General features: G+C 37.5%; 1 protein-coding gene across 1 annotated transcript in view; it reads left to right on the top strand.

The window, feature by feature from the left end:
* The window catches only part of BTBD8 (BTB domain containing 8), a 107,918-nt gene that overhangs the window by 51,859 nt on the left and 29,012 nt on the right, over positions 1-27,047 (top strand). The window contains exons 6-9 of the mRNA XM_026456521.1: positions 10,066-10,146; positions 11,798-11,894; positions 17,872-17,960; positions 18,371-18,473. Coding sequence (XP_026312306.1) covers positions 10,066-10,146; positions 11,798-11,894; positions 17,872-17,960; positions 18,371-18,473 — 370 coding nt within the window. The remainder of the gene's footprint in view (positions 1-10,065; positions 10,147-11,797; positions 11,895-17,871; positions 17,961-18,370; positions 18,474-27,047) is intronic.

Below are 27,047 nucleotides of genomic sequence, written 5' to 3'. Positions count from 1 at the left end.
TTGTGGTTTTGATTTGCATTTCTCTGATGGCCAGTGATGATGAGCATTTTTTCATGTGTCTGTTGGCTGTATGAATGTCTTCTTTTGAGAAATGTCTGTTCATATCCTTTGCCCACTTTTGGATGGGGTTGTTTGTTTTTTTCTTGTAAATTTGTTTGAGTTCTTTGTAGATTCTGGATATTAGCCCTTTGTCAGATGAGTAGATTGCAAAAATTTTCTCCCATTCTGTAGGTTGCCTGTTCACTCTGATGGTAGTTTCTTTTGCTGTGCAGAAGCTCTTTAGTTTAATCATATCCCATTTGTCAGCTTTGGCTTTTGTTGCCGTTGCTTTTGGTGTTTTAGACATGAAGTCCTTGCCCATGCCTGTGTCCTGAATGGTACCACCTAGGTTTTCTTCTAGGGTTTTTATGGTATTAGGTCTAACATTTAAGTCTCTAATCCATCTTGAATTAATTTTCGTATAAGGAGTAAGGAAAGGATCCAGTTTCAGCTTTCTACTTATGGCTAGCCAATTTTCCCAGCACCATTTATTCAATAGGGAATCCTTTCCCCATTTCTTGTTTCTCTCAGGTTTGTCAAAGATCAGATGGCTGTAGATGTGTGGTATTATTTCTGAGGACTCTGTTCTGTTCCATTGGTCTAGATCTCTGTTTTGGTACCAGTACCATGCTGTTTTGGTTACTGTAGCCTTGTAGTATAGTTTGAAGTCAGGTAGCGTGATGAGAGGCCCCATCTCTAAATATGACCACACTGGGGGTTAGGGCTTTGCCATATGAATTTGGAGGGAACACAGACATTTCAGTTCATAACAGGTAGTTTTCTAAATTTTTTTTCTTTATTTTTTTTTGAGATGGGATCTAGCTATGTTGCCCAGGCTAGAGTGCTGTGACATAGTCGTGGCTCAGGAGTTCGAGGCTGCAGTGAGCCATGATCACACCACTGCGTTCCAACCTAGGTAACAGAGCCAAACCCTGTCTCCAAAAAAAAAAAATATATATATATATATATGTACACACACATATACACACACACACACATATATACACATGCATATGTTTTATATAACTTAAAGTATCTCCAGTTATCTCAAAGGGATCTGAATTGTTTAAACTATTAATATGCAAAGCAAATATTTCCATTCAATGTCTTTTTGTTTGTTTGTTTTTTGAGATGTAGTCTCATTCGGTCACCCAGGCTGGAGTCAAGTGGTGGGATCTCAGCTCACTGCAACCTCCACTGGTATCCCAGGTTCAAGTGATTTTCCTGCCTCAGCCTTCTGAGTAGCTGGGATTACAGGCATGCACCACCACGCCTGGCTAATTTTTGTAGTTTTAGTAGAAATGGGGTTTTGCCATGTTGGCCAGGCTGGCCTTGAACTCCTGACCTCAAGTAATTCACCTTGCCTTGGCATCCCAAAGTGTTGGAATTACAGGCATGAGCCACTGCACCTGGCCTACATTCAAGTTTTTAAATACTAATATAACACTTTTAGGAAAGGGGTATTAGAAAATCAAATTAATAGCAGTTCATAAATAAAGACTTGGAAATCACTGACCTTACCAGAAGGACTATGCTGGAGACCTTTCCAAAGAAGGTTTTGCTCTTGTCTGAGAGCAGACATCTTCAGAAATACACATTTAGATACTAGATGTACAATTTGGCTGTTTGATGGTCTTTATTAAGTGTATAAAGAGAAATTAAACTCTTCAACCTAACCGAGAAATAAATGTGCTTAGAAACGTCCAGAACATGAAAATACATGGCATGGGCAATACATAGCAAAGATATGTAACAACAGAAGTGAGTTGTTTTCACTACTTGTATCTACCTTTTATTTGTTTTCATTTATTATTTCTGTATATGTGCTTTTAAAAAATACATTATGTAGGCCAGGCGCGGTGGCTCCCACCTGTAATCCCAGTACTTCGGGAGGCCAGGGCGGGGGGATCACGAGGCTGGGAGTTCAAGACCAGCCTGACCAACATGGTTGAAACCACGTCTCTACTAAAAATACAAAAACTAGCTGGGCGTGATGGCATGTGCCTGTAATCCCAGCTACTCAGGAGGCTGAGGCAGGAGAATCTCTTGAACTGGGGAGGCAGAGGTTGCAGTGAGCTGAGATCGTGCCACTGCACTCCAGCCTGGGTGACAGAGCAAGACTCTGTCTCAAAAAAAAACACAAAACAAAACAAAAAAAACACGTTATGTAATGATGATCTAATTAAATTCTTTTTATCTGAGGTCAATATAGGGCTTCAAGTGATCCTCCTGCCTCAGCCTCCTAAGTAGCTGGGATTATAGATGTGTACTCCTACACCTTGCTAGTTTTTATAATTTTTAGTAGAGATGAGGTCTCATCGTGTTGCCCAGGCCGGTCTCAAACTCTTGATCTCAAGCAATCCTCCCACCTTGGCCTCCCAAAGTGCTGGGATTATAGGTGTAAGCCACCGCACCCAGCTTAAATCACATTTGTCAATTCATAATTCAGAGTTCATTCCACACAGTCACTGAAGAAATTTAAAAGTTTTTCCCATTGTTATGTGTTCTTGAGCTAGCTCAGACTGCTCTTCTTCTCCACTGTGTAAATCTTTGTCCCACAGAACCCTAATGTTCCTAGTAGGCACATTAAGGAGAAACGCATGGCATAGGATTGGGATCTTAGGGGAAAGCCATTTGCAAAGGGATGCCCCTTCAACTTTTATCTGTTTTATATAGTTCAAGTGACCTCTGAGTTTAGCTATAGGAATAAAGGCAAGGGGGAGTCTTTTGTTTTTGGGGAGTCTTTTGTTTTTCAGTCTTCTTTAATCACCCCTCATGAGCTGATGAGATTAAACATTCAAACACTCAGGCTTTTAAAGATGAGGTCTATTTATTAATAGACCAGTGGGCGGAGGTCAGTGGGCAAGAAATAAATAATGACATCAATTACTCATCTCTACTCTTTCACCTGTAATTTTCTGTCTTTAATTTACAATGGAAGTAATGGATAAATAACCCCTTTTGCAGTGTGGCTTGACTCCTGCTGACCAACTTTAGTAGCTTGTTCAAGGGAAAGCCGAAGAGAAGTTGCCCAGTTAGTTTCAAAATGTCATCTGAATAAGTAGACCATACATTGTATTAGTGCCAGCCATGACCAGGCTCACCCCTCTTACAGTATTTTCACTTCACTTTTACTGTAAGCAAGGCTTTGCTTCTCACTGGTTCATTTTACCTAGAGCTGCTTTACTAACAGTGAAGGCTCACCTCTAATTGGCTTATTGACTCCTAATGTTTTTTTTCTTTCTGAATTTATATTGCTTTATTTTAATTTTATTATTCTTATATAGTTGTCCTTTCTTGTATTGACTTTGGTTAAAATCCCTTTTATCTTAAATTGTTAAGTCCATATATTCCTAAAATACTGTTAACATAATTTTATATTTTACTATACATTTTACTTCACATCATGTTATTCCCCAACAGAAAAATGTATAAGAGTAAACCCAGAAGAAAGGAGTGCTATGCAATGGTGAACAAAGCAATTGTAAAAACATTAGCAACATTAAATAATTGACTCCTAATGTTGATGCATTGAAAATGAAGGTACTGTTGTTGTTGTTCAACTGCTTTATCTTATTTGATAAAGCAAGGTTCTATAACACTAAAAGAAGAAAGTATCACGTGGTGGATACATGGCTTCATCTATACCCTTATTGTTATTATCACACAGTGCTGTGATATATTTTGCCTTTCCCTGTTATGTCATGTGTCAAATTGATTGTCTCAAATTGCTACTTACAATTTTATTAGCATTGTGGCATATAAAGGGGATTAAGGAATTTTACTTTAAAAAATTACGTATTTTAGGAATTCGTATATTGAAACAATACACAAAACACATTCCAGTTTCCCATTAGCTTACATTGTAAACCTAGGCAGATGTTTCCATGAAGAGTGTGGTGTCATAAAAGGATCATAAACCTTGGTGTCCTTACAGGCAGTAGTATATCCAATCCTAACTTCTTATATGACTTTGGGGACATTCCTTAGCTTTCCTGAGCTTCCTGAGGTTGTTGAAAGGATTAAATGGTACAGTAAGGAAATAAACTGGCGTGGTATGTAGTGCTCATTAATATTGACTGTTCTTTCTTTCTCTAAATTAGATTATTCTCATTTTCTAGAGAGAAAAGCGTTCAAGAGAGGGCCTTTCCCAATACCAGGACAGCAATGCTTACTTTGCATAATCAGCAGCTTCTTTTGGAACTGTGCTACTGTTGCATGTCTGCAGGATGTTTTCTGTCAGTACATTCTAAGACAATCCTGTCTGTCCTTACAGAAGGAACCACCATATTTTTAATGAGTTAGTAATTCACCAGATACTGAGAACATAATGCACATAGTATTTTTCAAGAGGAACTGCCTTCAATAATTTGAGTGTGGGGACAGCAGAATTCTATAATCCTAGTTCCATCCATGCCCCAGAGTTGGGGAGTGGAAGGATATAGTTGGAGGGAAATTTTCCTGCTCTAGTAGACAGAAAGGGAAAATTTTCCACATACTGTAATGTAAATTGAACCACAGCCAACACTTCTGTGAAGGAGTTCCACTTGTTTCATTTTATTAATTAGAAGTCTTCCAGTGGTGCCTGGGCTTTGGAGCATAAATTTGGATTTTCCTGTCTCCCTTGGGAGATTCCTGGGATTGCCCTGGTCTTCAATATAAGTTTTGAAATATAAATGAGATGTATTTCTGTCCTGACTAAAATCCTTCATTGTCTTCTCATTACAATTAGAATTAAACCCAAACTCTTTACCATGACCTACAAGACCCTCCATGATCTGACCCCTGGCCTCCCTCTCGTTTTATACCATTCTTGCCTGCATTTGTGGCTCTTTCCTCCAGTAAGTTCATTCCTGCATCAGGGCCTTTGTTCTTCTGGCTTCCTCTGCCTAAGAGTTTTTCACCTAGTATTTTGCATGGCTGGCTTCTTCTCATGCTTGAAATCTCAGATCAAGCATCACCTTCCCAGACTGTTACACCTATTATAGCTACAGACCAACTCCTCGGTTGCTCTCTCTTACATTATCCTATTGTGTTGTCTTCATGGCACTTTGACTATCAAAAATTTTAATATTGTCCATGTCCTTCCACTAGAATGTAAACTTCTTATATCCACAAAGTTTAGAATGAGCCTGTCATTCACAAATATTAATTATGAATGAACAAAGAATGAATGAATGAATGGAGTCTCTGTGTCCCATTAGCCCACACACAGGGCTCCACAAAGGAGCCTGAAACTTTAGAAAGTACACATGAAACAGGTATTTTATTTTATTTACTTATTTTTTTATTTTTTTAGACAGAGTTTCACTCTTGTTGCCCAGGCTGGAGTACAATGGCGTGATCTCAGCTCACTGCAGCCTCCGCCTCCCAGGTTCAAGTGATTCTCCTGCCTCAGCCTCCTGAGTAGCTGGGATTACAGGCATGTGCCACCACACCTAGCTAATTTTGTATTTTTAGTAGAGACGGGTTTCTCCATGTTGATCAGGCTGGTCTCGACCTCCCGACCTCAGGTGATCCACCCATTTCAGCCTCCCAAAGTGCTGGGAGTACAGGCGTGAGCCACTTTGCCCGGCCTTATTTATTTATTTATTTTTTGAGCCAGAGTCTTGCTCTGTCGCCTGGGCTGGAGTGCAATGGCACGAACTTGGCTCACTGCAGTTTCTACTTCCTGGGTTCAAACGATTCCCCTGCCTCAGCCTCCTGAGTAGCTGGGATTACAGGCATGTGCCACCTCTCCCAGATAGTTTTGTATTTTTAGTAGAGACAGGTTTTCACCATGTTGGCCAGGCTGGTAACACAGAGGTTTTAGTAGTCTAGGTTCATATTTAGTCTCTAATCTTAGATCTTTGTCCTGAAATCGGTTTTTCTTTTTTCTGAATACATGTAATGTTTTCTTCTCCTGTAAGCTTTTATTCGGATTACATTTTAATGGGAATAGTGCTTTAAGTCTTTCCATTTGAACTATGGGCTATTGGAACAATTTGTTGCTTTTCTGGGTCAGTTGATCATGTCTTTATAAACATTTTTGGTAAAAAATATAATACAAATGACTTAAAATATAATGAGATTGCAGCTTAGTAAAACATCTCTCAAGACAGCAGGAAAACTATTTCTTACCAATTTTATAGTATCATATATATTGATATATAGGTTCAAATGTCTAGATTTTGCTGTTTATTATAATATGACTTATTTTTATTTAGTCATTAACTTTTGTTTAACGTATCAAGAATTTTTTAAGAAGCTATTATTTCAACATAAATAGCCAATTCTTATTAATGTTGATAAGAATGGTTCTTGAAAATCTGAGGAAAAGTATATGGAGTATTACACATTCAAGTAATTATGCTAGTGTTTTAGCAAACTACAGATAATATGCTTAATTATTCTGAGATTAAATCTTGTCATATCTGTAGTACATAAATGAGAACATTTAGATATTTGACCTTATTTCCTAAGTATTAAAGGTGCAGAATTTTGAATCAGCAGAAACTACTACTTAGCCATGGTAGGGGTCAGTAAATATTTATTTAATTAATGGAAAAGTATTTCTGTATTTTCAATTTAGTCTCCCTCTGAAGGTTTGAGAAGATGCTGTAAGTTCCCTAATAAGCCATTTGTTAAACATTTATCAAACATTTATTGAACATATATTATTTAAGGCCATAGAGTCAAAGAAAACACCTTTCTGATTCCTGCTTTCTGGGACTCCATTTATTTTCTTCTTTTTTTTTTTTTTTTCCTTTTTATGAACCTGCCATTGAGAACGTAGCCATTTATTTTCTTCTTGCCTTCCTTGTTTTGTTTCTTTAGCAGATATTAGGTACTGTGCTTAACAAACTGTAGGGATCTTGCCAGCACTGTCCAGATCATGATTCTACTGCAGAGGTCCAGTATTATGTGGGGAAAGGAAATTCTTCTTTTTTTTTTTTTTTTTTTTTTTGAGACAGAGTCTTGCTCTGTCGCCCAGGCTGGAGTGCAGTGGCCGGATCTCAGCTCACTGCAAGTGTTTACGCCATTCTCCTGCCTCAGCCTCCCGAGTAGCTGGGGCTACAGGCGCCCGCCACCTCGCCCGGCTAGTTTTTTTTTATTTTTTAGTAAAGACGGGGTTTCACAGTGTTAGCCAGGATGGTCTTGATCTCCTGACCTCGTGATCCGCCCGTCTCAGCCTCCCAAAGTGCTGGGATTACAGGCTTGAGCCACCGCGCCCGGCGGAAATTCTTCTGATCCTGGGGGTATTGAATCATTGCTGACACTCTGCTGGTATCAGAGATACAAGGATAGGTGGCATGACCCTGCCTTTGCAGAACACAGTTTAGAAGGAGAGACAAATATGTAAACAAAAATACTGCAAGTCAGTTTGATAAATGTGGTAATGGAAGTGTGTGTAGTATACTTCTTCAGAGCCCAGGCTTTGGATTCAGTCTGCCTGGATTTAAATTCCAGTGCATTTTGATCTTGGGCAATTTACTTAATTTCAGTTTCTTCATGTATGAAATGAGATGGATAGCAGTATCTACTATAGAGTTGGTATGGTGATTAAATGAGCCAATAGCATTCAAAATGCTTATTAGCTCAGGGACTGCCTCATAAGTGCTCAACAGATGATAGTTGTTGTTTTTAACATTCAGTAATTTTTTTTCACCTTGAGTACATTAGGAAACAATCGGATAAAAAGCCACATGTCTTGTATCTGAAAGATAAAATAAGTGGAGAGGGAAAGCATTTTAAGCATAGTGAACAGTATGTGCTAAGACGTGGATGTATAAGGAAATGTAAGTAGCTCAGGTATAGAAAATGAGTAAGTTCAGTTATCTTAGAACAGCTGCTAGAGACGTAGAACTGGAGGTCAGATGATAAAGGAATTTGAACTTTCTTTTATGGGCTTTGGAGAATAATTGAAGGGTTTTATTAGAGTTTAAAATAGAATAATTGAAGAGTTTAAGCAGGATACTGTATCGTATATTCATTTTAGCTAAGTCACTCTAATAGCAATGTGGGAAATGGGATGCAAGTGGAAGATTCCAGGCAGGAAACCTGTATGAGAGGATACTGTCATAGTACAGATGGGAGAAAATAAGAGGCTGAACCAGGGCAGTGAAAGAGGAAATAGAGAGCAGAGGCTGAACTCAATAAATTCTGGAAGGTACAAATGATTGACAGGATATAATGAGGGAGAGGACTAAGATGAACCTCAGGTTCTGACTTAGGCATATGGATGAATAATGTCTGTTGGAGTCTTCGGGGGGCCTAATAAATAGCATACTTCCTTCCTGTTCAGAACAAGACAAAATAATCAGTAAGTGAAGTAAGAAAACATTTCCTTTATTACCGATAAAAACTGTTAAAGCAGTACAGGTTGAGTATCCCTTATCTGAAATGCTTGGGATCAGAGTGTTTCAGATTTTTTCAGATCTTGGAATCTTTGCACATGTATAATGAGAAAACTTGGGGATGGGGATGATGCATAAGTCTAAACACAAAATTTATTTATGTTTTGTATACATTGTCAAATTCAAAATAAAATATAGAGACAAACCTCTAAATGTTTTATTTGAGAATCATAGAATTACAATTCAGAGCCTACTCACAGACTGCTGTGATCTTCCATATGTCTGAAGAACAATGAGAGGTTGGGGGTTTTACTGGAGAAACATGTATTGTTTGGAAAGGAAGCTCGTTGGCACTAGAGAAGCTTTTGGAAGCTGGCAAGCTCTGATTTTAGTGAAGGCGGTAGGTAATACTGGTCAAGGCAGGTTGTTTCAGCAGCTACTAGGTAAAACAGTTCTTAGGGTTACAGCAGGCTGTCTCTGCAGCTGGCTCTGTGGAAAATTCAATTCTTGAAGCAGATGCTATGTGCCTCAATTGCTTTTGCCCCCTACTCCTTGACTCTGATTTAGTTGAGTATGAAAAGAATGATCCAATTTGGCTAATCAACTTACACAACACCTTATAGCCTGAAGGCAATTTTATACAATATTTTAAATAATTTTGTGAATGAAACAAATTTTGTGTATATTGAACCATCAGAAAGCAAAGTTGTCACTATCTCTCATAAAATGCTAAAATTTTGTAGCATTTTAGATTTCTTATTTTCAGGTTAGCAATGCTCAGCCTGTAGAATGTGCTCTAATGCAAGAGCCAAAGTTGGCTTGCTTACTGTATCCCTCTAAAACAGTCCACCCGAGAGAAAGTTTGAATCTGCATGGCAGATATACTTCTTCTCCATCACCTTTTCCCACTGGTTCAGCAGAGAAGAAAGGAGAACATATATCAGATTACCTCTTATCTGGAGTTCCTCCCAACTGATAGCCAGTAGTTGTCCACCAACCACATAATTCATCCGCCTTAGTACAGAGGAATAGAAGCTGGGGTAAGATGCAAGACGCTATGTAGCAGTGCTCTCAACAAGATAGGAATAACAGAAAGAGACTAAGTTTGGTGTGGGGAGTAAGAGGAAGGTCATGAATTCAGAGTTTGAGATATGGTACTCAATTGGACATAAAGGTTATCATTCCATACTACCTCTTAAATCATGCCTTTTCTTTTTCATCTGTATAGTGAGTACATTGGGCAAGCTTAGAACCACTGATAGGTGTTACAAATTAAGAAATCTGTGCAGCATAACAAGAATCTTCCTAGTGAATAGATTTGTGCATTTGAGGCTTTAAGCAAGACCAGAGGGCATTTGTTGAAGGTGCTGAGAAGAGGATTTCTTAATGAGCCAGAGGTTGGACAGTGACTAGAAGTGTTTTCTAACTTTAAAAGTCTATGGTAGAGGATGCTCAATAAATAATGATTTGATAACATACTAATAACACTGTATAACTTATATAAAAATCTATTGTTGTCGTTCTGTTTAAATTAATGGTGTACCTGCATGGATGTTATTTGAAGAGTATATTCTTCAGGTAAAAGGAAGATTAGAACATTATCTTGGCTGGAAGTTTATGGGAAAATTGAATCATTGATATCGATTAAACCTTAATTATTTCTGGATTTGAGTTTTCTTTTATTTTTCAGTATAAGCCATGTAGAACTGAATGTTATGATGCATTTTATATATGGAGGAACTCTGGACATTCCAGACAAAACTAATGTTGGGTATGTATTCCTTTTTAATAATTTAAAATATAAAAGAGTTAGGTTCTACTTTGTTGAGCTATGTTGCAAAGTGTTAATGAAGTAGAAACTGCTTTTTATAATCTATTTTACTGTATATTCAGTATGTTTTGAGAACATCTAAAAATAAGCAGGTCACCTTATTTAGAAGAAAAGGTGACTTATCAACTCACAGTAATAAGATTGAAAACAGTCTTTATTAGACTTAAATTTAGAAGAAGCTATAAATTATGGTTTATAGATTAATAAATTGATTAAACTTTTATCAAACTTTGAAAATTATTTTACTGCTTTTTGAATTTTAGTATATCTTTTCTAAACAGCAAAAGAAAAGGAAAAACACACTTAAGAATATGGGGGCTGGGCACGGTGGCTCTCGCCTGTAATCCCAGCACTTTGGGAGGCTGAGGCGGGCGGATCTCGAGGTCAAGAGGTCGAGACCATCCTGGCTAGCATGGTGAAACCTCGTCTCTACTAAAAATACCAAAAAAAAAAAAAAAAAATTAGCTGGGCATTGTGGTATGCACCTGTAGTCCTAGCTACTTGGGAGGTTGAGGCAGGAGAATCACTTGAACCCGGGAGGTGGAGGTTGCCATGAGCCAAGATCGCACCACTGCACTCCAGTCTGGTGATAGAGCGAGACTACATCTAAAATATATATATATATATATGGCATTTGCCAGGTGCAGTGGCTCACACCTGTAATCCCAGCACTTAGGGAGGCAGAGGCAGGAGGATAGCCTGAGCCCAGGAGATCAAGACCTGCCTGGGACTATAGTGAGACCCCGTTCTTGGAAAAAAAAAAAAAAAGAATATAGGGCATCCTAAGGACCAACAACTGTGATTTTTAAATGCGCTATAGTGAAATACCATCTAAAATCCTACTTGGGAGTGAAAGTTCACCTTGCTCTTCTAATTTTCTGGATGTCTTCCATTTTCTTGGTATTCTAACATCAGACAAATGAAAGCTACTTTTTAATTTTAAAAATTATTTGGTTCCTTTAATTTTAAACTGAATAAATATGTTTTTCAGGAGAACATACCGTGAGTCCCAGGATTTACTACTAAGTTTTTATCCCCTGGCAACCTATACAAAATTTTGTCATTCTTTCAAAGCTTGTAGGCTTCTTAAGTACCTAAAGTATGTGTAGGTGTTCAGAAATACTTGCCAAATGAAAGAAGCAAAAGAAATTCTGGTTGTTGGATGCTGTCTCCAATCTTAGGGTTATTTGTAGGCATTTTCAGTAGGATAAGACATTAGTGAATTGCCCCTCCACCTGCCAAGAAACTTATTATACAAATTTGATGCAGAGAGTTTTGTAACTTTTACAGGCTTTATAGCAGTTTCTTGGATTTTGTTCTGTATATCACTTAGTATATGAAGGGAATTTGAGGCATCTCCAAATTTATTTCTTGTTTTCTACTAATCAAATCAAGTGTCAGTGCTTTCAACATTTGGCCTATGCTGTGTTTATAATCCATAAAGGGTATATATTATGTAAGGCAGAAAATTAGAATCAAAATATTTCAGATTATTTTTTTCTAAACAGACTATATATTATCGATAAATTAGTATGTATTGTGCCTTGAGTTTTAAATTGGAGAATTAACAGTACATCTATTTTTATTTTAGTCAGATACTCAATATGGCTGATATGTATGGACTAGAAGGATTAAAAGAAGTAGCAATCTATATTTTAAGAAGAGATTACTGTAATTTCTTTCAGAAGGTAATTATTGAGCCTCAGAAATCTTTTATCCAGTGCATTGTCATCCATTATTACCTACTAGATTTTTAACTCTGATAGTAATAGTGCTTTAAATATTTAAAATATTAAGTAAATTTAACTAATGAGAACTCCAGTTGAGAAATAATACATACGGTCTGCTTGCAAAAATCAGAAACTAATTCAAATAATTTTAAGTAAAACAAAATTGATGGGAGGGCAGGTATTGAGAGGACGTAGGAGTATCCTGTATAATTCAAAGGTGCTCAGAGTTTGTAAGTAGGAGAAAGGAAGTTAAGAACTAAGGTTACTTTCCCCATTTATCAAAGGGCTACACAGTGCTTTATTTGTTCTTACTCCTGAAAGTATACTCCTTCCTTCTACCACTTATCTTTATAGCAGGGACTTGGGGTGGAATGTAGTTTTTTTATGCCAGTCTCTTCAGGTGACCTATGGATACTAACTAATTTTATTTTTAGTTACTGCAAAGGTAAGTTAAGTGTCTAAAGAAAGATCTCATGCTATGCATTTCGAAGCCATTCATACATTATTCTTAGATTATCCATTGTTTTAATACATTCTGCGATTGTAGGTTATTTTTATTTTCTTATATATGCTTTTCTGTGTTTTTAAAATTTTCTACAAAGAACAAGTATTTTATAATCAACTAAAACAAATCTAACTTTTTACATCATATTTCTCTTTTACTGGTGTTTGAAGCAATAATATGCATTGTATGAATTCTAATTAGGTGGTTTTAATAATGCTTAAATTTAGATTTTTGTTTTGGGTAGGTCTTTTTCTACCTCCCTACAAGTTGTAGCTGCGGAAGCAGCCCATGTGCTAAACGAAAGCCATGAACAACTGGGTCTAGTACCACCACTACTACCAACCCCACAAGGTTTACTGAGAAATAGTTAACCCCTCAGCTTCCTTTAACAAACCATTCACTTCAGCCTCTGTAAGTAAGGGCCTTGGAAGAAGGAGGGCAGCTGGTGGTGTCCTCAGCTTTGTAGAAAGTGAGGAATTCTGGTGAAAGATTCTTCCTTCTTCATATGTCCCGCTCATATTTCCAGTCAAGTGAAAGTTAGGGGGATCCAAGTAAATCACAAAGATTAAAGCTAGAGAATATCTGCAATAAGGAGTTGATGTCTTTTTATCCCCTAGATGAACATTAACTATATCTGTAAAACCATCCCACCCTGGAGCTTCTATGAAAGACAAAGAGAAAGTGGTAATAAATTTCTTAGGAGAGCTTGGAATATGTCTGAGAAGCCAATGAGAATGTAGTTGAGTGAGGAGATTTCTAAAGAGAGAAGACTTGCTGGAGAACCCAAAACTAGCCTTGGTGTCAGGGACGTCAGTTACTGTCATACAGAGAAAAAAATATGAGGACTCCACTCTGCACCCCGGTTACACACGGTCCACAGGGAAGGAGGAGGACCTTAATGGTTTCATGAAAGTTAGAGAAGACTGATAACAGGGCTAGATGACACCGTGTCCCACTTGGGGAGGTATTGTGCATCATGAGCCACTTGAAGAGTTCTTATCCACAGAGAGCCCAGGTTGAAGCTTGATCTGCCACTAAAAGAGCCATTATATCAATAAAGGCCTCCAATATCTGAATTAGAACAAAGCCAAGGACATCTCCCTACTACCATCTTGGTCTCTGCTTAATTACGTAAGGTGACCAGAGCCATCTATAGTCTTCCGTACGAATTTGACCCAGAAAATGGAGGAGCAGGAGATCAGACCATGCACTACTCCCTATTTCACATTTCAACCATAAATCTAGTCGGCAATGGGGAGGGAAATATTTATATCAGATACGATGAAGAGATAGGTGTTAAAATAGTACTGTGCTGCATTTCAATAACAATAGTATCCAGAAAGTGTTGGAATCTGCCTATAGTTTCATTAAAGGATGGGAAAAAGGGGAGATTTGACATAGCATGGTTAAAAGCATTAGTTGGGAAAATGAAAAGTCTCATGTTAGTATCTTTGAGCTGAGATTCTTCAGTAAGCCAGTTAAAGCTTATTTAAGAGCTTTAAAAGTTGTAAAAATAATATTTTATGAGTAGTCTTTGGATCATTGCCTCTATTTTTTTTTAATATGTGGATGAGTGTATTGGGTTATATGCAGCTTCTTGTATTTTACTTTCAATAATTCACTTTATTTTAAAAACACAAAAGACATACTTGTTTATATTATTAATAAAACAGAAAATGAAGTTTATTTTAAATTATCAGTATGCTGTTTTGTTGAAAACTTTTTTTGCTTTTATTTATTTATTTGTTTGTTTATTTATTGAGACAGAGTTTTGCTCGTTGCCTAGGCTGGAGTGCAATGACACGATCTCGGCTCACTGCAACCTCCTCCTCCCAGGTTCAAGCGATTCTTTTGCCTCAGCCTCCCGAGTAGCTGGGATTACAGGTGCGTGCCACCCCGCCCAGCTAATTTTTTGTATTTTTAGTAGAGATGGGGTTTCATCATGTTGGTCAGGCTGGTCTTGAACTCCTGACCTCAGGTGATCCACCTGCCTCGGCGTCCCAAAGTGGTGGGATTACAGGTGTGAGCCCACCATGCCCAGCCACTTATTTTAATATTGTCTATTTTGCTGTGGTAACAGATATTTGAGAGAACAATTTCTGGTTTTGTTGACCTAATCTTTAAAATTTTTGCTTTATATTTCTTAATGTATATTTTTATAAATATACTTTTGAATATATATAATTTTGAACTTTTAGTCCTTTTTTTTTTTTTTTTTTTTTTTTTGCAGTAGAGTCTCACTCTGTCACCCAGGCTGGAGTGCAGTGGTATGATCTCAGCTCACTGTAACCTCCGCCTCCCAGGTTCAAGCGATTCTCCTGCCTCAGCCTCCCCAGTAGCTGAGACTACAGATGCATGCCACCACGCCTGGCTAATTTTTGTATTTTTAGTAGAGACGGGGTTTCACCATGTGAGTCTCGAACTCCTGACCTCAGGTGATGCACCCGCCTTGGCCTCCCAAAGTGCTGAGATTACAGGAGTGAGCCACTGCGCCCAGCCTTAGTTCTTAGTTATGCATATTTTTGGCTGTGACTTAAATATCATGAACTTACAATAATGTTATACAGTAATACAAATATGGGTATAATATGATGGACAACTGGTCCCAGAACTCCTAGCAAGCTAGCTTCAATAATTTCATTAGCTTCACAATCCTGTCTTTTACACAAGTAAACATTTTTGACTTCATTTATAGGATTTTGGTAGGCCTTACTTTTTTTTTTTTTGTCACCAATTAAAAATATACTTTAGGCCAGGTGTGGAGGCTCATGTCTCTAATCCCAGCACTTTGGGAGGCCAAGGTAGGAGGATTGCTTGAGCCCAAGAGTTTATGACTAGCATGGGCAACAGAGGGAGATCTTGTCTCTACAAAAAAATTTTTAAAAATTAGCCAGGCATGGTGGGATGTGCCTGTGGTCCCAGCTACTCAGGAGGCTGAGGTGGGAGGATCACTTGAGCCCAGGAGTTCGAGGCTGCAGTGAGCCATGGTCACACCACTGCATTCCAGTCTGGGTGACAGAGCCAAACCCTATCTCAAAAAAAAAACAAACAAAAACAAACAAACAAAATATATGTATACACACACACACACACACACACACAGATATTTTATATAACTTAAAGTATCTCTAGTTATCTCAAAGGTATCTTAATTGTTTAAATTGTTAATATGCAAAGCTAAAGATTTGCATTCAATTTCTTTTTTTTGTTGTTTTTTTTTTTTTTGAGATGAGTCTCACTCATTCAGTCACCCAGGCTGGAGTCAAGTGATGGGATCTCAGCTCACTGCAGCCTCCACCTGCCTCCCAGGTTCAAGTGATTTTCCTGCCTCAGCCTCCTAAGTAGCTGGGATTACGGGCATGCACCACCACACCTAGCTAATTTTTGTATTTTTGGTAGATTTGGGGTTTTGTCATGTTGGCCAGGCTGGCCTCGAACTCCTGATCTCATGTAATCCGCCTTGCCTCGATATTCCATAGTGTTGGGATTACAGGTATGAGCCACTGCACCTGGCCTATGTTCAATTTTTTTAATACTAATATAATACTTTTAGTAGAGGGGTATTAGAAAATCAAATTAATAGTAATTCATAAATAAAGAGTTGGAAATCACTGACCTTATCAGAAGGACTATGCTGGAGACATTTCCAAAGAAGATTTTGCTCTTCTCTCAGAGAGCAGATCTTCAGAAGTACACATTTAGAGACTAGATATACAGATTGGCTGTTTGGTGTTCTTTATAAGTGTACAAAAAGAAATTAAACTCTTCAACCTAATTGAGAAATAAATGTTCTTAGAAACGTCCAAAACATGAAAATACATGGCATGGGCAATACATAGCAAAGATATGTAACAACTGGAGAAGTGAGTTGTTTTTACTACTTGTATCTACATTTTATTTGTTCTCATTTATTATTTCTGTATATGTGCTTTTAAAAAATACATTATGTGGCCGGGCGCAGTGGCTCCCACCTGTAATCCCAGCACTTTGGGAGGCTGAAATGGGTGGATCACCTGAGGTCGGGAGGTCGAGACCAGCCTGATCAACATGGAGAAACCCGTCTCTACTAAAAATGCAAAATTAGCCAGGTGTGGTGGCACATGCCTGTAATCCCAGCTACTCAGGAGACTGAGGCAGGAGAATCTCTTGAACCCCGGGGAGGTTGCAGTGAGTTGAGATCACGCCACCTCACTCCAGCCTGGGCAACAGAGTGAGACTCTGTCTCAAAAAAAAAATATATATATATATGTAACTATGATCTAACTAAATTCTTTTTATCTGAGATCAATATAGGGCCTCTCATTGCACAATTACTTTAATTTGTATTTATACGTTAGGAAGCAGATTAGACCATGTTGTTGTATTGCAATGTGATGTGATAGAAATTATTATACCACTTTTGCTTTAAAAAAGATATTTAACCTAAAATAAATTAGAATAAAAATTGTGTGCATTCTGGCAGCCAAAAGAGTTCAAATGATATGCCATAAAATTGAAAGTTGTTAGTGACACTTAGTTTTAAAGTAATTACAGACTTTTTAACAAAAAAAACCTTAGAGCATTTTTAGGTTCATAGCAGAATTGAGAGGAAGGTACAGAGATATCCTACATACCCACTTCCTTCTACACATGCATAGCTTCCCCCACTGTCAACATCCCCCACTGGAGCAGTACCTTTGTTACAACTGATGAGCATGCAGTTACACATTATTGTCCAAAATTCATGGTTTGCAATAGAGTTCGCTATTGGTGTTGTACATTTTATGGGTTTATACACGTGTATAATGGCATGTATCTACCATTATAGTATCATAAGGAATGTTTTCAGTGCCCGAAAATCCTCTATGCTCTGACTGCTCATCCTTCCCTCCCCATTAACCCCCAGCAACCACTGACCTTTTTACTGTCTCTGTAGTTTTGTTTTTTCCAGGGTGTAATATAGTTGCAATCATATAGTATATATAGCATTTTCAGATTGGCTTCTTCCACTTAGTAATATGCATTTAAGATTCTCCCATGTCTTTTCATGGCTTGATAGCACATTTCTTTTTAGAGCTGAATATTTCATTGCACAGATGTACTACAGTTTATTTATCCATTCATCTAGTAAAGGACAACATGGTTACTTCCAAGTTTGGGCAGTTATGAAGAAAGCTGCTATAAACATTCATGTTTAAGTTTTTGTATAGAAAGGTGTTTTTAAGGAAAAAAATAAAGACTCTGACTAGTGCTTATTTGTAGCCTCAGTACTAGCAGAAGTTAATTTCAGATAAAGGTTTAAATATAGAAAATAAATTTTGAATTTATCAGATTTTGAGTTGTATGTGTTCTGTAGTTTAGGTATATAAATTGGATTATCTTTATGAACCAAATATTTTTAGCCTCTGTAAATTGAAAAAGAATAAATGTTGTGTTTTCCATCAATTTTAGCCTGTTCCCAGAACACTGACATCTGTACTAGAATGCCTGATTATTGCTCATTCGGTTGGAGTGGAAAGTCTTTTTGCTGACTGCATGAAGTAAGTTATGTTAAGTAGTGCTGATACTATTAATTTAGGGATTTTGTTTTTCTATTCTTCTAATTTTGTGGGAAACTTTAGCATTGGCCTGTTTTCTTGGACACAATGTAAGTAAGTAGCTTAGTGCTGTACTAGTTTCACCACTAAGTAGAGTAATAATTTAGATATTACTGAAGATACTTAGGATCATTTTATCTTAGCTGAACCATGGTTAATTATGTTAAAATCTCTGCACATGGGTTTAAAGTACTTGTTTATAGGAAAGAGAATATAAAGTCCATTTTAGAGTTCATAAAATCAATAGTATTAGGTCATATATATGTACAGTTATGTAATTGAAACCAAAATATTGACTATTATAATGAAAAACATTTTAATTTCTTTAACTTGATATTCTTTGATTTTAACAGGTGGATTGTAAAGCATTTTGCAAGGTTTTGGTCTGAGAGAAGCTTTGCAAATATACCTCCTGAGATTCAGAAAAGTTGTCTTAATATGTTGATTCAGTCCTTAGTAAGTATAACCTGAATACTCTTTTGTGTGTGCGCCATTAAAAAGTTTATTCAATTTTGTATAGTACTTTCAGTGATTGAAATACAAATGTAAAATATTATAAAAGCAAAAGGCGTGAACCAATTCAGGTAACCTAATCCTAAGATTCAGTTCCTTTGAAACCACTCTCCATACCCAATTCATCTGTCAGGGTTCACACTGAGAAGCAGAACCACCAGGATGTGTATATTGATTCATGAACAAAGCAGACATGGTGCCACAGAGAAAGGCTTATGCATTGGTTCAGCAATATCGACCCACTCACCCAGGTGGATCTGGGTACAACAGTGAACCTCTCAGTGGTACCATTCTTCTAGGGAATCAGCCATCTACCTGGTGGCAGGTTGAGTACATTGGATCAGTTCCATCCTGTAAAAGGCAGTGCTTTGTTCTCACTGGAAAAAACATTTGCTCTGGATAGTGATTTGCCTCCCTTGCTCATAATGTTTCTGCTGAAACCGCTATCCATGAACTTACAGAATGCCTTATCCATTACCATGATATTCCACAAGCATCACTTCTGAATAAGGAGCTCACTTACCAGCTAATGAAGTATGGAAACTGGGCCTTGCTCATGGAATTCACTGGTCTTAGAAAGATCCCAGTCATCCTGAAGCAGCTGGATTGATAGTAGGTAGGAAAGGCCTTTAAAGACTCAGTTACAGTGCCAGCTAGGTGGCAATGCCCTGTGGGGCTGGGGCAGTATCCTCCAGGATGTAATACATGCTCTAAATCAGATTTTGATTTATGCTGCTATTTCTCCTCTAGCCAGGATTCATGGACCTAAAAACCACAGTTTGGAAATAGGTGTGGCACCACACACAATTACTGCTAGTGATTCAGTAGCAAAATTTTTGCTTCCTTTCCTCCCAACTTTAGGCTCTGCTGATTTATAAGTCTTAATCCCCAAAAGAAGAATGCTTCCATATGGGGACACAAGTAATGATTCTGTTGAACTGGAAGTTGAGACTGCCCTCCTATAGCCACTGTAAACCCACAGGCAAAGAAGGGGAATTATTGATAGATTGAGCCTATCAAGAGAAAATTGAGTTGCTGCTATACAGTGTGGGTAATGTAGAGTACGTCTGGAATGCAGTGCTCCCAGGTTCTATGAGTAAAATCAATAGAAAGCTGTAAGAACCCAAGTTAGGCAGTGCTGATGATGGCCCCGATTTTTCGGGAATAAAGTTTGGGCCACCCTTCCAGATAAGAAACTATGAACAGTGAAGTACTTGCTGAGGGCAAAGGGAATATGGAGTGGTTAGTAGAAAAAGGTATGTAAAAATAACAGCTACAGCTACGTGAGGAATTAAAGAAGTGAACACTACTGATACAAATGTTCATATTCCTTCTTAATATATATTTGTCTATATATTAATCAAATATTTTTGTTTTTCTCCTACTGTCTCATTCTGCATCATCTAATATAAGACATGTTAATAATAGTTAATTTTGTGGCCGGGCGCGGTGGCTCAAGTCGGTAATCCCAGCACTTTAGGAGGCCGAGATGGGCGGATCACAAGGTCAGGCGATCGAGACCATCCTGGCTAACACGGTGAAACCCCGTCTCTACTAAGAAAAAATACAAAAAAAAAAAAAACAACTAGCTGGGCAAGGTGGCGGGTGCCTGTAGTCCCAGCTACTTGGGAGGCTGAGGCAGGAGAATGGCGTGAACCCAGGAGGCCGAGCTTGCAGTGAGCTGAGATCCGGCCACTGCACTCCAGCCTGGGCGACAGAGTGAGACTCCGCCTCAAAAAAAAAAAAAAAATACTTAACTTTGTATCTACATATTTAAGTTACAAGATATCAAAGAAAACTGTGAATCAGATTGAAGAAGAATGAACATCCCCTGAAAACAAAAAAAAGGAACTCATATCCTGTCTTTTAGAAGGAAGGGGTTAGCATGCTTGTTGTGTGGAGGGATAGTTGTATCATGTTAGGTGGAAGCATGACTGTTACTTTCTCCATTTGAGAACTAAGTATGGTTTTAAGAGATGTGTATGGTTTTAAGAGATGCCAGGTTGACAAGATGTTGACTCTGTAACATGTTAGTTTCACTAGATACTTCACAGAATTTCCTTCTTGTATGTTTCTAATTAGAGTGGCCAAAAGAGACAATTTTGTGTGAAATTTGAAGGATGGGAGTGAAACAGCAGCTGTTTTTGGCATTTACACTAGGAAGGTTGGAACACTACTGCAGTGTTCATTTACGCTAGGAAAGTTATTTACTGGCTCACTGCAGCCAGGTCTGTAACTGTTCTTCCTTGCCCTGTGTCTCCTTCAGCTTCTCTTACCCCGTGCCAGGTGTATGTCTAACTCCATAATGAAGGCACCAGCATCTCCTGCAGGATACCCATTGCATCCAGGTTGGAGGCAGTAAGACTGATGTGAGTCCATCCTTGTCAATTCTAGCTGATGCTCTTGGTGTCAGTTTGTTCTCACTCTCCCCAACATTACATCTTTCCTCTTTTCAACTGCCTGCCCTGTAGAATTCAAACTGCACCATCAGATACAAAGGCTGTTTAAGCAGCTCCTACAATTGTGTAAGGTCAACTCCCAGTAACAAATGTCTTTATTCAATAAGTCTGCACTTGATGTCATTGATGGGTCCTTGGAATCTTAGAATCTTGGAATCTAATTTAACTTTAAGCAAAACAATGTATAGCAAAACTAATTTTACTGTATATAGACTAATGGATATGAACAAGAATTAAGTTCCTATGGCATATTTCTGGTCACAAAAAGATCATCAGCCTTCTAGTAAAGACCCAAGACACTTCTTATATTGAACACTGAAGTAAATGTGAGCTATACATACATTTCAGAAATATTAATAAAAACAAGGTAATTATTTACCCAGTTTTTGGTGAAACCGTGAGTGGCAGTAGTAGCAATGGTGGGTTAAATCAAGGAATAAATGTTTACAAAGCAAAAATTGTAAAGAACACCTCCTACTATATGCAGTTCCAAAGTAGTCACAAATATGGCAGGCTCACTGAGTGTTTTTATCCTGCATCGCTTATTGTCATATATTTGTATGATCACCATATACTTTATGAATTCTTACTTTACAATAATTTGTATTCATTCATTTTCCAACATGCTTTTTCTGGTTTCAGTTGTGGGTGGCTGGAACCTGTCCTTGCAGCTATAAAGGCCCAAGGTTGGAACCAAACCTGGGCAGGATGCCATTCCAGCGCAGGGTGCACTCACTGCACAGAACACTCACTTATACTGGGACATTGTAGAGGTGCCAGTTCAGCTAATGTACACATCTTTGGGATGTGGGAGGAAACTGGAGTGTCCAGAGAAAACTCATGCAGACATGGTTAAAACATGAAAACTCTACACAGACAATGGCCTGGCACGGAATCCTTTTTTCCCTCATCAACATTATAATGAAACAACAGTAAACAAAATGACATTATTCACGGACCTCTTATGTATATCTAAATACCTGCTAGTGGTCCCGTGAACCCTGAAGGATAACATCAGACTGGGTTACATAGAAGATACGTCAAAATCTAACTGACAAAACAAGTGTAGGATATCAGCTGTTGAGATACCACTACAAAAAGTAAATGTAAGGCTGGGCGCAGTGGCTCATGCCTGTAATCCCAGCACTTTAGGAGGACAAGGCAGGTGGATCACCTGAGGTCAGGAGTTTGAGACCACCCTGGCCAACATGGTGAAATCCAGTCTCTACTAAAAATACAAAACATTAGCTGGGCATGGTGGTACATGCCTGTAATCCCACCTACTCAGGAGGCTGAGGCAGGAGAATCACCTGAATCCAGGAGGCAGAGGTTGCAGTAAGCTGGGATCATGCCATTGCACTCCAGCCTAGGCAACAAGAGCGAAACTGTCTTAAAAAAAAAAAAAAGTAAATGTAAGTCTGTGTTTTAGCCAATGAAGGACTGTGTTGTATTGTTGCTTACTGTTTTACATTAGTTTGTTGGTCAGTGAATAGTTAACAAATTATTGGCCCAGCCATAGTTCAGTTCAATAGAAGAGGCAGGTTCATTTACTAATGTAGTAATAGTACTGGTATTTTTTTTGATGATTTTTTTTTTCCGCTAGTTTTTGGAGTACATGCAGTTTTTGGTTACATAGGTGAGTTCTTTAGAGGTGAAGTCTGAGATTTTAGTGTACCTGTCACCTGAACAATGTACACTGTACCCAATATATAATCTATGCCTCACACTTTTTCCAACCTTCTCCCCTCCCTAAATCCCCAAAGTTCATTTTTTCACTGTGTGTTTTTGCATTCTCATGACTTAGCTCCCACTTATAATTGAATGGAATATATACAGTATTTGGTTTTCCATTTGTGAATTATTTAGAATAATGGCCTCCAGCTCCATCCAATGTCTTGCTGCAAAAGACATTATTTCATTCCTTTTTATGACTCAGTAGTATTACATGTAGTACATATGTACCACATTTTCTTTATCTGCTCAGTACCAATATTTAGTGGATTTTTTTAGACTTATAGAGCTCCACAAAATACTTTTTTTCGTGAAATTTAGCATAAGACAGGTACTGTTGTCTCTACTTCACATATGAGAATAGAGAATCAAAGAGTTAAGTGCCTTGTTCAAGTTCCCAAGACAATAAAAGACAAAACCTAGTCTTAAAACCAATTGCTACCATTCTAAATATAATACGATAAGTGCTCCATGTGAGCAAATTTTTTTTTTTTTTTTAATGTGTGGGACTTGACTTCAAGAAACTCACAAATTCGTGGAAAAATAGACATTTAAACAACTAAGAAAAATACAGGTTAGACTATGATGAGTACAAGCATTAAGTTACATGTCAAATCTTTACCATTGTAGCCTCAGCCTTAGAACAGTGCCTAGCACATGTTAGCACTCAGTATATATTGTCAAATAGGTAAGCAAGTGAATTGTATAACTTAGAATTCAGGTGTATACATAGGATCACACAGGTTAAATCTGACTGAAATAATGAGAGAATTAATTTGAAATGAAACTGGTTAGAGGACAATTTTAAAATAAGTAGGTTAGGGCATTCCTGAAAGACTAAAAATGTGACCAGGGATGTGGAGTCTAGGTAGTGTCAGTATTCTGCTGTAACTAGAATGAGAGAAGATGAGTCTAGGGACAGGCTAAAGATAGATTGGGAGAGATTTTAGCTGAGTATCTTTTTAACGAGTTTGATTTTTTTTTTTAAACGAGTGGTAGGTATATGATTTTAATTGAAGAATAAGCCCATCAAACTATGCCTCTCCCAATGCTATACTCTTTTTTTTAATTTTATGGCTCTAATTAGGTCCTTGTAAGCTTTGTGGTGAATACTTGACTTTTTCTTTCAAGAAAGATGAAAAACATCAGAACAGCCAAATATCCAGTTTCATCAATAGCCTCTGGCATCATGGTGATTATTCTCAAAATTTGTCTTTCTTTGTGGATAATCAGGTTTTAAGAAATACTAATTTAACATATTCGTCATATTCTATTATATAAGTAAAATATGTTTAGCTTTATTGATGGAAAATAGAGTATTTTAATTTTCTCAAAATTTGAAGTATGTTACCCAGAAAGAGCAAGCAGTCTTTTTCTTTTTAGCAATAACCCCAGATTGACCTTTTAGGAAATCTTATAATATGTACATGCAATATTAATAGTGTTATTTTTAAACATAGTTCCAAATTGTTATGTTTTTACACATTTGATACTAACTTAAAAAATGAATTGCACTTTAAAAATTTCTTGTGTGTTTGCAGATCTCACAAAGCATTACTTCTGACCAATTCTTATTAATGTGACTTTTACTTGTGGGAAGTAATTTACATATGAATTATATCTGGCAATTCTAGTTCATTAATATTACTTTCTATATATTTTCTTATTCATCCTTATTTTATTTTGGAAAGAATACTTAACATGGTATCTATGCTCTTAACAAATTTTTAAGCATACAGTACAGCATTGTCAATTATAGGCACACAGTTGAACATCAGATCTCTCATCTTTTGTAACTGAAACTTAATGCCCAATGATAGCAACTCCCTATTTTCCCGTTCCCCAGCTCCTGGCAACCACCATTCCGTTCTCTGATTCTATGAGTTTGACTTGTAATGAAATCATACAGTATTTGCCTTTTCTGTGACTGGCCTATTTCACTTAGGATAATGTCCTCAACATTCATCCATGTGGTCACATATTACAGAATTTCCTTCTTTTTAAAGAATGAGTAATATTCTGCTATATGTACACACCACATTTTCTTTATCCATTCATCCACTGGTGGACATTTAGATTGCTTTCACATGTTGACTAATGTAAATAGTGCTGCAGTGAACATGGTAGTGCTAATATTTCTTTGGAATCCTGATTTTAGTTCTTTTGAATGAATGCTGATGTGTTTTGAATGTTTGTCCTCTCCAAATCTCATGTTGAAATGTAATCTCCAGTGTTGGAGATGGGGCTTGGGAGGGATTTGAGTCATGGGGGCAGATCCCTTATGAATGGTTTGGTGCCATCCCCATGGTGATGAGTGAGTTCTCACTCTGGTAGTTCAGGTGAGACCTGGTTGTTTAAAAAGGAGCCTGGTATCTCCCCACTCTGTCTCTTGCTCCCTCTCTCACCATGTGATGTGCCTGCTCCCCCATTACCTTACAACATGATTGTAAGCTTCCTGAGGCCCTCATCAGGAGCTGAACAGAAGTGGATGCCATGCTTGTACAACCTGCAGGACCATGAGCTAATAAACCTCTTTTCCTTATAAATTGCTCAGCCTGCAGTATTCCTTTCGTAGCGATGCAAACAGGCCAACACAAATACCCAGAAGTAGGATTTTTAGATCATATAGTAGTTCTATTTTTAAGTTTTTGAGGAACCTCCATACTGTTCTACATAGCAGCTGCACCATTTTGCATTCCTGCCAGTGGTGTACAAGTGCTCCCTATTCTCCACATCCTTACCAAGACTTGTTATCTTTTATTTTTTTGATAATAGCCATCTAAACAGATGTGTGGTGACATCCCCTTGTGGTTTTAATTTGCCTTTTCCTGATGATTAATGACACAGTACATCTTTTCATATACCTGTTGGCCATTTGTATGTCATCTTTGGAGAAATGTGTATTCAAGTCTTCAGCCAGTTTTTAATTGTGTTACCAGATTTTTGCTATTAAATTGTAGGAGTTCTTATATATTTTGGAATTAGCCCCTTATGACATGTGTGGTTTGCAGTATTTTTCCCCATTCTGTAGATTTTTTCAATGTCTTGTTTTCTTTGCTGTATGGAGACTTTTTAATTTGATACAGTTTCACTAGTTTATGTTTGCTTTCGTTGCTTGTCCTTTTGGTATCATATCTGTGAAATCGTTACCAAGACCAATGTCATGAAGCTTTCCCCTGTGTTTTCTTCTAGGAGTTTTAGAGTTTCAGGTCTCAAGTTAGAAGTCTTAAATCCATTTTGAGTTGATTTTTGTGTATGTTGTACGATAAGGATCAAATTGTATTCTTTTGCTTATGGATATCCAGTTTTCCCAGCACCATTTGTTGAAGAGACTTTCTTGACCCATTGTGTATTCTTGGCACCTTTACTAAAGAGAAGTTGTATGTATGCGGATGTATTTCTGGGCTCTCTGTTCTGTTCCATTGATCTCTATGTCTGTCTATAGGCCAGTATCACACTGTTTTAGTTACTACAGCTTTGTTATATATTTTGAAATCAGAAACTCAAAGTCACTCCAACTTTTTCCTTCTTTCTTAAGATTAATTTGGCTATTTGGGGTGTTTTGTGGTTCCATATGAATTTTAGATTTGTGTTTTCTATTTCTATAAAAAAAGCAATAAAGATTTTGACAGAGATTGCATTGTATTCATAGATCACTTTGTGTAGTATGGACTTTTTAGCAACATTAAGTCTTCCAATCCATATGTACTAGATGTCTTTCTGTTTGTCTTCTTTAATTACTTTTTAACATGTCTATCTGTCTATCTGTTTATTTATGAGATAGGGTCTTGCCCTGTTGCCCAGGCTGGAATGCAGTGGCATGATCATAGCTCACTGTAACTTTGAACTCCTGGTCTCAAGTGATCCTCCTGCTTCAGCCTCCCAAGTAGCTGGGATTACAGGCACAAGCCACTGTGCCCAGCTGTGCCTTCTTTAATTTCTTTCATCAATGTTTTGTAGTTTTTAGCATACAAGTCTTTCACCTTCTTAGATAAGTTTATTCTTAACTATTTCACTCTTTGGTGCTATTGCAAATGGGATTGTTTTTCTAATTTCCTTTTCAATCGTAAAAATTGAAATGCAACTGATTATTGTATGTTCATTTTTTATCTTTCATCTTTACTGAATTTAACAGTTTTTTGGTGGAGTGTTTAGAGTTTTCTATATATAAGATTATGTTATCTGCAAGCAGGGACAATTTTACTTCTTCCTTTACAGTTTGGATGCCATATTATTTCTTCTTCATACCTGATTGTTCTGGTTAGGACTTCCAGTACTATGTTGTGGAGAGAATAGAAGTGGAGAGAATGAGCATCCTTGCCTTGCT

Source organism: Piliocolobus tephrosceles, chromosome 1 (assembly GCF_002776525.5).
Source record: "Piliocolobus tephrosceles isolate RC106 chromosome 1, ASM277652v3, whole genome shotgun sequence".
In the NCBI taxonomy this organism is placed as follows: Eukaryota; Metazoa; Chordata; class Mammalia; order Primates; family Cercopithecidae; genus Piliocolobus; species Piliocolobus tephrosceles.
The sequence above is the reverse complement of the archived record's forward strand: the minus strand, read 5'-3'. Positions and strand labels throughout refer to the sequence as shown.